Source organism: Chelonoidis abingdonii, chromosome 23, assembly GCF_003597395.2.
Source record: "Chelonoidis abingdonii isolate Lonesome George chromosome 23, CheloAbing_2.0, whole genome shotgun sequence".
Classification (NCBI taxonomy): Eukaryota; Metazoa; Chordata; order Testudines; family Testudinidae; genus Chelonoidis; species Chelonoidis abingdonii.
Window position 1 is genome coordinate 14198932 of NC_133791.1, and position 13000 is coordinate 14211931.

General features: G+C 48.1%; 1 protein-coding gene across 7 annotated transcripts in view; it reads left to right on the forward strand.

The window, feature by feature from the left end:
• Nucleotides 1–13000, forward strand: part of KAZN (kazrin, periplakin interacting protein) — a 747760-nt gene that overhangs the window by 716823 nt on the left and 17937 nt on the right. For all 7 annotated transcript variants that reach the window (XR_012654761.1, XM_075060171.1, XM_075060172.1 and 4 more), the window contains one exon: nt 12868–13000. Coding sequence is in view for 6 of the 7 variants with exons in the window: in XM_075060171.1 (XP_074916272.1) it covers nt 12868–13000 (133 nt within the window). In the remaining variant the exon portion in view is untranslated. The remainder of the gene's footprint in view (nt 1–12867) is intronic.

A 13000-nucleotide genomic window follows, 5' to 3' on the forward strand; every position in this document is an offset into this window, starting at 1 on the left:
GAGGCCCTTTGCGGTGTTCGCTCACTGGCTCTAGGGGGGGAGGCGGAGATTCCTGCCCCTTCTCCTCTCATGGACTTGCTGGGGATGGTGCAGCTCTGCTGGGGATGTGGGGGATGGGATGGTGGGAACACAGCCAGGGAGTCTGCAGCCCAGTGTCTGCATGGTTCTGCACTCTGCAGATGCAGGGAGGTTTGGGGGAAGGGATAGGACTAAGAGAGGACATGGGGGTAAGGCTGGCAGATCTGGCAAGCCACAGCTCCACAATTCACGCCTTTTCTCCCTGCATACAGAGGGAACAGCAACTAGGGGGCTGCTCCAGCTTTCTGATGCCGAAGCAGCTGCAGAGCAGCCTGGGAGTGGGCTCCTTGTTAAGCCACCACCATGTAACTCTGGTCGGGCCGGATCCAAAGCCCATCAAATGAAAGTCATTGGGATACTGTCCCTGGACTTCAAAGGGATTTGGGTAAAGCCCATTGCATGCTAGACGTCTGCGGCCTGATCATTCTAGCAGCTCAGGAACAAGTTCCACCATCCCAAAATGGAGTCAGTGGCTCCTGGGGACATTCTCCAAGGAAAGCCGTAGAAGGGGAGTGTTACATTGTATTTCTTGTGTTGCACTGAATTTAAGAAGGAGGGATGCAGTTCCAAACACTGAGAGGCAGCTGCTGAGCTGAACTCCTGTCAAAAGGACAGACCTGTTCAAAGAGCAGTTAATTCTCCAGGCAGCAAAAGCCAAACGGCCGCTGAAACAGAAATCCTCTAAAGAACTCAAACAGCCAAAAGGACAACACACCTCCTTTACTCCCCACTAAAGCACAAACCAGCCCATGGTCCTTTCCCAGTAGGACAGAGTCTCGAGACGACGTATATATGTACATGCAGCCTCCACAGAGAGTCATTCTTGAATACTGTACTAGGGAGGCAGGAGACGTCTGAGGAGGGCATAAGATGAAATTCACCTCTGTGCAAAAGGCCAGCACAAAACTCCAAAGCTCGAGTCCCATTTACCATCATACATAGACCACCCAAGACACAGCTAAACTCTAGGGGTTTAAGTGGGATTTGGGTGGTGTCTAGGCCCTATAGGGGAGTGCTGCACAGAGGTGATTTTCACCCATGGGGAGTAAGAGATAATTTTGCCAACTACATTCACCCCAATCTAAATCAACTGAGCCTTTATTAGAGCTAAAAGTAGCCCAAATGAGGCAGGGGAGGGGATAACGAAGAATACTGATCCTTGCACGGACCAAAAGAGGGAGTCATCACCCACCCTGCCCCTGGTTCCTCTCCACTGCCAAACTCTGCAGAGCGCAGCCTGTTCAGTGGACCATCTGGGACAGAAGAGATGGCTCCTGTGCTGAGTCCTACCCAAGGATATCTGAGGAAACCCTAAAAAGAACAGGAGTACTTGTGGCACCTTAGAGACTAAGAAATTTATTTGAGCATAAGCTTTCATGGGCTACAGCCCACTTCTTCGGAAACCCTGGACTCCCTCAGGCAGGCTGATGCTTGAACTGGGGAGAGAGGCAACAAATATTCCATATTTCATGGGCAACTGCGCCGCACAGCCTTGAAAAGGAGGCCTGGATTCTGGCCCCACCCAGGTGAATTCTGAAAGCACCATGAATGGATAGGGATTCCCAAGGATGAAGCAGGGACAGGCAACCTAGCGTTGCACAGAGGCATCAGTAGGATACAGGCACTGGTGCCTCACTTATTGCTGCTACTCAACACATGATGCCATTGGCAAGCCAGCGGACACCAGGATTACTTGCTACCTCTTATGTTTGGGAGCAATGAAGTTATTTATTGTCTACAGTGTTCAGTACCATTCCAGCTGAAATATCACCCCGGAGATCATTCTAACCACCTGCTTTTCTACCTTTGCACCCCAGGAGCCCGAGGAATTGTCCATAGCGCAGCGTTGGTGCCAGGGACAGTGTGGACTTGCTAGGAGGAAATTACATGGCGAGGCTTGGTAAATCGAAAAGGAGTAGATTATCCTTTCAGCTAGGGTGACCAGATGTCCAGATTTTATAGGGACACTCCTGATTTTGGGGTCTTTTTCTTATATAGACTCCTACTACCCCCCACCACCTGTCCCAATTTTTCACACTTGCTGTCTGGTCACCCTACTTTTGGCTGCTAAGGATTCATCAGCATTCACAGCCCATTTTCATGTTTTTTGGGAGCTGAACATGTTTTTGGGAGCTGTGTGCTGGTCTTTGAATTAAGTTTATTGAACATTTTTCATAATATTGAAATCATAATGAAGCTGTCTATGCTATTTCCAAGCAATCTTGTTAATGTATCTTGGTGATATGTCTGTTTGTCGTGTTTCAGTAACATATTAAAATAGATAGGGAAGGAGTGTGTTCCGGTGATGATAGCAGGAGAAATGGGAGGCAGGACTCCTGGGTTCTACTGCTCTGCCACTGACTCACTCTGTGATGCTGGGAGAGTCATTTAACTTGATTGTAAAGTAGCCATAATGATACTTATCTACCTCACAGGAGTGTTGTGAGAATAATGTTTGTAGCTTGCTTTGAGATATGCAGATGACAGTGCAAAATAGCATTATAGTATGTACATATTTATATATATATTAAACAGCTAAATAAATCATCAGGACAGTTCATGGCTTTTAAGACACTTGGTTTGAGGAGGCCTCTGAGCAGAAGAATCCATCCATTGACCGTAGTGCTCTCAACTCATCCCTCTGCTGTGGGTGGTCCTCAGCTGTCACTCAGCTGCTCATGGGCTGGGAACTCTTTACAGGTTGCCGTGTAAAATGATAAAAAGACACATCACAGGAGCTCCTTTCACTTTCTATGAGGAGAGTCCTCTTCCCAGTGGACATTTCCAGTAGCTTCCATTAGAACCCTCCAGTTGGTCTCTGCTGGTTCTTACTGGTCTCTGTTGATTTCTACTGGCTGCTTATGATTTCTCTTATAGATTCCAAGGCTAGAAGGAATCATTGTGATCATCTAATCTGACCTCCTGTATAACACAGGCCAGAGAAATCCGCCAGAATAATTCCTTGAGCAGAGCTTTTAGAAAACATCCAGTTAGAGGCCAGCAGAACCAGCAGCCAGTATATTGCTCTGTTCCCCATCTAGTTGCCAACGGGAAGCAGAAGAAAATTTCTCACCCCCATCTCCTTAAAAAGAAAAGACACATTTTAGTGCTGAGGATTTCTTACCCAAGCAGCGAACCCCTAGCATTGTGCCAGAGGGAGATAGCAGGAAATATTTCAAGAAGAAATTTGGGCATCTGATCAGTGAAGCATATGAACTTAAAATCACCGGCCATACAAATCATAAAGCACAGTATTAGTGCATCACTCCACAGCTATGAAGTCTTCAGTTAAAATCCTGATTGATGCTTGAACATAAAAAATGCATGTGATGGTCTTAACTTAGTCAGTCCTTTTGTGCTGTCACAAAGTGGCCATGCAGTATGTCGTGACTGGAAGCATCAGCTTGTGGTTCCACTTTCAGCTAGGTGAATAACAGATTTTTCAATTTGTTGATAATTTTGAAAAGTTGGAAAAAAATTTGTTTTGGGCTGGAGCAAAAATGAAAATATTCAAAATTTTCAGTGTAACAAAAAGTTTAAAAATCATTTTAGGTTGAATGAAATGTTTTGTTTTGACAAAACTGAAACATTCATTTTGAATTCCACCATTTAAAAATGTTTTTATATAAATTTAAAGGAAATTTGGGAACAGAAAGTCATTTTAAACCAAAATATCAACATGTTTCATTCTGAAAATGTCAAAATCAAACATTTTGTTTGTTTGGGGAATTTCTTTTTTTTTTTTTCTTTCTGAAATTAACAATTTGGCCAACTTGACATGAATTCATGAAACATTTCAATATTGCTGAAGCTGTATTTTTTTAATTGAAAAAAAGTTTTTGTCTGAACAATTTCACCCGGCTCGAGTTCCACTCAACATCTTCCTTGTGCACAATTTCAGGCTCTTTATCTTTTTTTTATTTAAAATAAGGCTGTTGATGAAGAAAGTGATACTTTCCCAGCTACCCAGAGAGTTCTGTTTTGTATTGAATGTTTGTCCTTAGTTGGTGGCACAACTTGTGTGGGCCAACATACTTATGTGGACCAACCGCTGCGGTTGGGGGCAAAGAATGACATGGTGGTGACGTGGGTTGGCTCTTCAGTGGTATAACGATAAGTCACCATATTATCAATATATATAAAACACAGAGCTCTTTTCTCTTTGGGATACCGCCAACCAACCCTCCCCTAAGGAAAGGAGATCCTTACATCACTGGATCTCTCTGACCGGGACTAGATGGGCCTCATTTAGGTAAAGTGCTACCTTCCATAACCCTGTGCAGCAGGCCAGCACAACATCTATGCACAACTTCAGTCTTGTGCTGAGGTGCATAGGTCTTATGTGGGCTGTCTGCATAGGAGCAAATTTCACCTAGAGTGAGGATGAATCTCTATCCCAGCTTCTAAGCTATGGAACTGTTTGCTTTGCTCTGTAGAACCTTGCTATGATATTTGAGCTGCAATGGGCCTACAGTGGCTAAGATCTGTATCCAACTAAGGTTTCCTCAGTGTTTTATCATAACTCTCAACTTACTTTCCAGCACTTTCTCTCTCTCCAGCATAAGCCCTCGCTAGCCATCTGTTCCTAATTCTGCAAAGCTACATTCAACTTCTGTTCGATTCTTTCAATTTTCCTGTCACAATGATACTACCTCAGTGCTTATCTTACATCCCCATTGTGTTAAAGTCCTGGATGTCATTTTCTAAAGCTCTCTGCTTTCTTGATTGTCTGGCTTTGGCCTTGAGATCTTGCCACCAGGCACAAAAGAACCCTTAAGAAAAGCTAAAAAAGTTCCTCACCCAAATCTAGACTGTGGTGATGGCAGCTAGAGCGTTTTCTTTCTTCTTCAGCCAAGTTACATTTCTGAAAGTCAGAAGTGTATTCAGAGCAAGAAAAAGCATGAAACAGATCAGACTAGACTATGGAAACACCCATGGAAGGCTCAAGAAACTCCCTGGGGGTGACAGATAAGGAGCCCACTGATGAGGTGACGGGGCAGATCCTGGACTCTGAAACGGAACCACCAATCTCTGCCACTCTGGTTTCACTCTTCTGTCCAGCAGAGTGGCCTCAGGACTACACAGTAGCAACCAGGACAAATCCCAGCAGGAGCTCATGCTACTTCATGGAAATCCAGTGAAGTCCATAGGGCCTTTCCCATGGTCCCAAATCCTGTGCAGTGCTGGTAAAGGAGACTCCTGTGGGAAAGAGAGCCAGTGCTGCTGGATCTTGAGTTAGCATTTCTAGAACCATTTTGACAGCTAAGGCCGATTGTGACAGATTATGATATCAACCCCCACCACTGCCTGTGGTGTTCACTTTACATGCACAATGCGGCTGAGTTACAGTTGCCATGGTAGCCAGAACATTAGGTTTCCTGACTTTTCTGTGTTTGAAACCTCATCCAAATGTTGCATGAATATAGTTATTTGCCTGGTTTTATATGAAACCATAGTCCCTTAATAAGCGACCAGTCTTCCTCAAAGTACAAAAGAACACAATCAAAGTTGCTACCTAGCAGTTTGCTGATGAACTCTTTGTAAGCTGTAGATATCCCATCACTTCTGAGGGATCTTTGCTCAGTCTTTGCTATCACCTGGAAAACCTCAGGTGAACTTTCGCTCCATGCACTCAGTTTGAAAGCAGAGGCACATCATTAAAAAATGATCCTTTGCTGCGGAAAGAGGCCAACAGGTTAGATTCACCTAATTAGTTTACAAGAGATTGTGCAACGATTCTAAAAATGTCTCTCCACAGCTGCTGGGACCAGCAGCAGATTTACCATGAAACAGACTGTGTGGTGGCACGGAGCCCTCAATGACAGGGGAGCCCCCCAAAATGCAGGACAAATCTCATCTGACAACCTGCCCCTGAGTCCCGGCCGGCAGTGCAGCAGAGCTCAGGCAGGGTGACTGCATGCCATGGCCAGTGGCCCCATGCCACTCCCGGAAGTGGATGGCTTCTGGGACATCTCTGCACACCCCTGGTTGGGGGGAAGTGGTTCCACACCCTGCCCCCTCCTCGGGCAGCACATGGAGACCCACTGCTCCCCTCCCCACAAGGGGCACGCAGAGATGTGCCAGCAGTGCTAAGGCAGCTCCTTGCCCACTCTTCCTCTCTCCCTCCCTCCGTGCTACGTCACTCCCGGAAGTGGCTGGCATGTCCCTGTGGCAGCCATCTCCATGCACTGCCCCTGCCCTGAGTGCTGATTCCGCAGCTCCCATTGGCCAGGAACTGCGGCCAATGGGAGCTGCAAGGGCGGCACCTGCGGGCAGAGGCGCGCGGAGACCCCCTGGTCCGCCCCACCTAGGAGCTGCTGTAAGGGGGGGGGTGCTGGTTGCTTTGGGAGCCACGCCCCCCTAGGTAAGCACCGCCTCCCTGACCCCCTCCCACACTCCAACCCCCTGCCTCAGCCCAGAGCCCGCACCTATGTCCATCTCCACCTCAGTCCAAATGTGTACGTTATTAATATATAAAGCAACACCTCCTCCCTTGTCCCCCAGTCTATCCTTCCTGAGCAAGCTGTACCCATCCATACTAAAATTCCACAATCATGTGTATTATTCCACCAAGTTTCAGTGATGCCATCAATGTCATAGTTGTATTTATTTATTAGCACTTCCAGTTCTTCCTGCTTATTACCCACACTTCTTGCATTTGTATATAGGCATCTAAGATACATTGGTCCTATATAAATGAAGAGATGGACAGACACAAGTTTGAAGTATTAAGTATCTGGATGCGTGGCTGGAGGTCTTGCTCACGTGCTCAGGGTCTAACTACTCACCACATTTGGGGTCGTGAAGGAATTTTTTCCTAGGCAAGCTTGATAGGGACTGTGAGGTGTATTTTCTTTCCTCTGGGGCATGGTTCACCTGATGTGACCATTTGGGCTTAGCTCACCTAACCAATCCCATGCCATTGCAGGGCTTCAGACATTGGCAAAATCTCGATCTCCTCTGTTTTCCTTCTGGCTCCTGGGGACTGAAACGCTTTAATCTAACTAATGCATTTGGGCTTAGTATAGGGGTATCTGGGTGAAATTTAATAGTCTGCGATATACAGGGGGTCAGGCTGGATGATCTAATGGTACCTTCTGGTCTTAAACTCTCTGAAGCTCTGAAATAATGTCCTGTGTACCACTGGCTTGGAATTACAATCCCAGTGTGAAATTCTCCATTGTCAGAAAGCCAGCACAAATCTCTTGTTTAACCCACTAATCTGTGCCTATTATGTGCCCCCTGTGTGCCTAATTCACACAGGATATGAGTCTGTTATAGCCCCTGCTACAGAATCTGGCTTTTTAGTTCAAACTGTAGAGACTTGTGCTTTCAGCTGTAGGCTTCTGTGCGTCAGTATCTGTTGTTGGCCAAGACAGTGATCCTCACGTAAGTAGTGGATAAAGCTCAGTCTGGAGGGATTAAGTGCGATTCAAGTGGTGCATAAGCCTTGTGCTGGCCTTCCACACAGGGAATGTGTTTCGCTCCTATTGATTTGTAGATGGAAAAACCTGAGTGCCTGCTGCTACCAATGGATGAAATGCTGATAAATCGACAGCTGGCGAGCTCTGAGGTCCTGCTGAAAGTTCTGATTGGTGCGGAGGTTTCATAAAGGGTGGGTCTCTCCCATCAGGCTTTGCACAACATTCACACTGACACCCAATGATTGTAGATTGAGGCTAGAATACAGCCAGCTGTTGTGATTGTAGCTGAACTGTGTAGATCCAATCTAATCTACTGAAGCATTTGTACCGTTCTCACAGCTGTTGTGCTTTGGGGAGGTCAGAGTCGACTAGGATGCAAATGTCATCCTTCATTGTTGCCAGTGGTGATTGGGGGGTTCAATGGCTGATGGGGGTGGGTGTGCAAGGCTGATTACGTGTCGCCTCTGCTGCCCACCCGTCAGCCCTTTACATGCTCCCCTGCTTGCTGTCCTCTCCCTGCTTTGCCCCTTCACTCCCCCCAGCCCTGCTCTTCCTCCATCTCCCCCCTACGGGGTGTGTCCCGCTCCCAGAGCTGTGCAGAGCACTCAGCTCACCAACAGCTTGGCCGGCAGGCTCCTTCCTTTCCCTACTGCCTCTGGCCGAGCTAGTGCCCTAGGAAAGGCCCAGACCCTGCAGCCTGGGGCACTGGCCAGGAGGAGCCAAGCCCTGCATATTCCAAAGCCCCACACCGCGCTGGCAAGGGGAAGCCACCCTGCCCCTCAGCTAAGCTCTGGAGTGGCAGGGGGAAGTGATTTCCAACCTGTTCACTCCCCAACCCTGCAGGATCCACAGTAGCCCCCAGGCAGGGGCTTAGGACTCTCTTCACCCACTCCATCCCCAGGCACAGTCCTCTGCTGAGCCACCTCTTTGGCTGGGTTCACTGAAGCCCCTGCAGTCAGTTTCCCTGGGCCCTGGTGCACAATGAGTCCTTAGGGCTTAACCCCTTCCTGCCCGCGCTGTAATCGGGGGACAGGTGGCGGCTGGGTTATGTTGGTGGCCAGCATCAGCCTGGAGGTGTTAGCTGCCTTTTGATGCTGTGTGGGCAGGAAGGGACAAGCTGCTTCCAGCCCAGGGGAGCAGGGTGGGGGGTGGGAAGAGATGAGTTCTGCAAAGACAGGGGCCAGGTCATCCCTTTTGCCTACCCCTGCATTGCAGCTGGAAGCAGTTCCTATCCCTTCCCTCCCGCGCTGCGCCGAAAGGCTGCTGCTGGCCACATTCTGGTATGAATCCTGGCCAAAATCTGGGGAGGGGGCATGTGACCCTGTGTGTCCCCTGCCACCTGTTGCCTTGGGAAGACGTGGCACCAGGTACAAGGAGAGGCAGGTCCGTCCTGGGGGCCCAGCTAGGCATGAAGCGCCCAGCTAGGCACCGGGAAGGGAGGGTTGGGTTCGTCAGTCACACACCCGTGCCCCCCAGTGAGAGAGGTCTCCGGGAGTGTGTGTGTGTCACCTCTCCCTGTAGGAACCCTAAAGCCTTAAAGATAAGAAGGTAAATAAAAAGCATCCAGCTACTCAGTATTTCTTTTTAACAGGGGCTCAGTCAACTTGATGTTAATTTGAATGTTTATGCAGTGTAGTTCTGATTGACTGCCATTGAACTCACTTGAATATGAGTAATTTTACCAGGTGTCCTGTATTCAGCATAGGGAAATATGGTCACCCTAAGTCTGTGTCAAATGATCATGGCTTACTTTGATTGTAACAACCACCCGTTAAAAACCCATTTGAGCTGTATTTAGTATTTGTTGGTAGGAAGACACCCCTGTGTGACAGTCTTTCAGAGAGTATTAACTGTCCTGTTGGATGTGAAAAAGAGACGACGTTTGCTGCAGTGGTGTGGAGCGAGTATTGTTGCTGCTGGTGATATCCATTCTGTTTTCTTTAAGACAGAACACACACATGCACACCGGGAGAGAAAGAAACAGCTAAACTAGAAAATACAGCTTCTGGTTCTGGTGCTGACTTTCACTTGCAACTTTGCTGCTGAAAAAATGCAGGCACTGCCGGATGTCTTATCAGCTACTCCGAGCTTGTTCCCACAATGGGCTGTTTAGGGCATTGCGTTTAGCTTGTCTTTCTGGTCACCAGGCTTCCAGCAGTGTTGCAAAGATGGAGCTGTCTTGGCCAGCTGAGCCAATTTTTAGAAAGAGGAGAGACAGAGAAGAGGAGAAATAAGGTGAGGAAGGAAAATTACACGTGAAAGAGGGAATGAGAGCAGGAAGCAAAGTCTCCCACATGCCAGACATCTTTCCGAACTGAGCTGAAGCTAGGGCAGCTGGTAATGTCATTTGTTCCCTCTCTCTGGCCTGCTCCGGTCAGGATGGCTCGCAGGATCAATATGATGAAGGCCCAACAGTGTCCTGGTGGATCCTGGGCCCCAAGTGCTGGTGAGTGTGGCAGCCATTGTGGTGAAGCTCACTCCTCTCATTCCATGCTTTCCTCTTCCCCAGCATCCATATAGTGACACCCCCCCACCCAGGTCAGCGATGCCCAAGGAAATGGAAATACATGCCACTCTTTTCCAACATAAACCTTTCACCCATCTCTAGAATCTTTCCGCTCATTCTCACGCCGCCCTGTGACATTGCGAGGAGACTTGCAGATCCCTTAGCACAGTTCTTGCAACCTAAACACTCCAATTAGTATCAGGCTGTTTATCTCCTCTTTTTGCTGACTTTTAAAAACAACTTTCTATAATAGGCTGAGTTGGACTTCTGTTACCTTAGGCAATGTAGAGTAGAGGCCTCTGCATCGTGGGTCTGCATGGCGTGTACGGCATTCATTCACTGCCTGGCACTTCTGTCCACACAAGCAGGATTTATGCAAAGTATCGAGTTGAGAGCTCAGAGGGGAATTCTCCTGCAAATTTCCAGCATAGGCAGTGAGATTTCAAGCTTCTGCAGGCCTGACTATACAGATGGCTCTGGTTAGTTGACTCACCCAAAACAGATGGTTCACAGTGCAAATATTGTGCTTTTGTTTGCACACACATACTCACACCCCCAAAGAGCCCAGGCAAATTGGGAGCCCTGGAGTTCCTGAGCTGTCAATATTGTACAAGCAATTAGACGTGTTGATAGCAGAAGGCGTTGCGCTGGGGATGGCAGGCAGCATTGTACATTGCAGAACCCATCCACTAGAAAGCGATGTTTCTGCCTGCCCTGATTACTGCTCTGTTACTGTCATGCAGCCAGAATGGCAAAGGCACAGCCCACCCTCCTGGCACCAAAACCAGCTATCCAAAGGATGGCTCATGGCACAGCTAATGAGATGGGAAGGATTTCACTTCTAGGTCAGCTGCTCAAATCCAACATGTCAGGAGAAATTTTAAAGGTGCTGCCATCTTACTGGGTCTTTGGAGACCTACGCAGAATAAGTTGTGGGTTTTCAGTCCATTGTCCCAACTGGTAGAAGAGGCAGAGAGGTCAGGACCAGAACTGGATAAATTCATGGAAGTTAAGCCCATTAATGGCTATTAGCCAAGATGGGTAAGGAATGGTGTCCCTAGCCTTGGTTTGTTAAAGGGTGGTGATGGACGGCAGAAGAGAGATCACTGATCATTACCTGTTAGGTTCACTCCCTCTGTTGCACCTAGCATTGGCCACTGTCGGTAGACAGGATATTGGGCTAGATGGACCTTTGGTCTGACCCAGTATGGCTATTCTTATGTTCTTATGTGTCTGGAAAATGTTCCCATCCTCATTTCCAGAGATGGTCCCTTCAGCTCAGGATAGAGGGGCAATGAGAGGAAGTTTACTCTGACTTTCTCCAGGCTATACCGTTCAGGGGTGAAGCAGGATATGAGATTATCAGAGATGATGAGGTGTCTGAGGGGAACTTCACAGAGGGGGACCCAGGAGGCACCATCCTGAATCCATTTCTCCCATTAGAGGAATCCTGAGTTGTCAACAATGGTTTCTCCCTCCTGCAGAGAGAGAATTAGACCAGCTTAGCAGCTGGTGAGCCAGCAGCAGGAAGAGGGGGAGACGGAAAGGCTGGTGATATACAAGTCGCTTCCCAAGCAGTTGTGTGAAATCAAAGCACGTGCATTGACAGTGGGGAGGCTGAATGACCCTGGCCCCAAGGTGACTGAGAATGGAGCCTAGCTCACTGCTGGCCACAGGAGATTGGCTTGTGAGATCAAATGACACTTGTGAAGAAAAGGGGAATGTCCATGAAAAGCACAAAAGCGAGGCAGGTGCAAGGACTGACTTGGACCTAGGGTGACCAGACAGCAAGTGTGAAAAATCAGGACAGGGAGTAGGGGGTAATAGGAGCCCATATAAAAAAAAGCCCCAAATATTGAGACTGTCCCTATAAAATCGGGACATCTGGTCACCCTACTTGGACCCTGCATCCCTTAAGCAAGCGGAGGAGCAGCAAAAAGATTTCTGTGTACCACTGTGTCACCACCACCTAACATTGCAGAGCGAGAAGAAAACCTGGCTGCCTGGGACTGTGGCACCGGGTGGGAATGGGTGCTGGGAGGTAGAAAGCCAGGGTGTCGATTGATGGGAAGGCAAATTGAAAGCGACTGGATGGCAGCAAGAAACAGGTGACATGAACTGCGAGCAATGGAGAGGACTGGACTGTGTCACAGCACAGATGGGAAAGGGGCCTGTTATGTCTTCTTCCCTGCACCCTGTAAAATCTCTCTTTGGCAAATGCACCCTCATTTATATCCAGCTAGAAAGCCCAGAGTGCTGTTCATTGTCTAAAGTTGATTATTTTGGGAAGCAGGAATTTGCTGTTCCAAGTCAGAGCACAGATGGAGCTGACCTCTTCTGAAGCTTCTAGGGACATGAAGCCAGGTTTTTGTTCATCTCATGACAGACACAGGGGGCCAGGTGGAAAGTCTGGCTCTGAATCTGGCCTTTCACAAATACTGGGTTTGTTGAAGTTTTGTTTTGGGCCTGACTCTAGCAGACAATGTTGGCTCATGGGACTTTTAGCCAGTCACCAGTACCTGATGCTTGACAGGAAGGCAAAAATGCCATACACTTGGCCAATACGCACCTCTACACATAGAGAAGGGGGGAAGAAATTATTTCTTGATCCCTGCGGCCATCAGAATACACTGTGCAGCATGAGATCACGTTAATCCTGCCCTAGCATGTATGTTAAAATTGAGCCTCAATTATTGGCTGGTCATCGGACGAACCAGCCCTTTTAAAAAATCCAGCCACCACTTGTTCAATTTGATGTGTTTTCCCCCCGCAACCTGGAAGGGCTTAGGAACGTGGCTCTTTCGTTTGCTGACTCCACATTAAAAATTGCTGTGAGCTGAGTGCCTGTTCATTGCTCAGCCCTACAGGTGTTCTAGAGAGCGACCGGTATGGAATGTCGACTCTCCTCAAACAGGGTTCGCTCAGGCGCTCCTCCAGCGCTACCAGGCAGAACAAGGAGGAGGGGAACAGCTTAAAATGCAAAGCAAGCAGG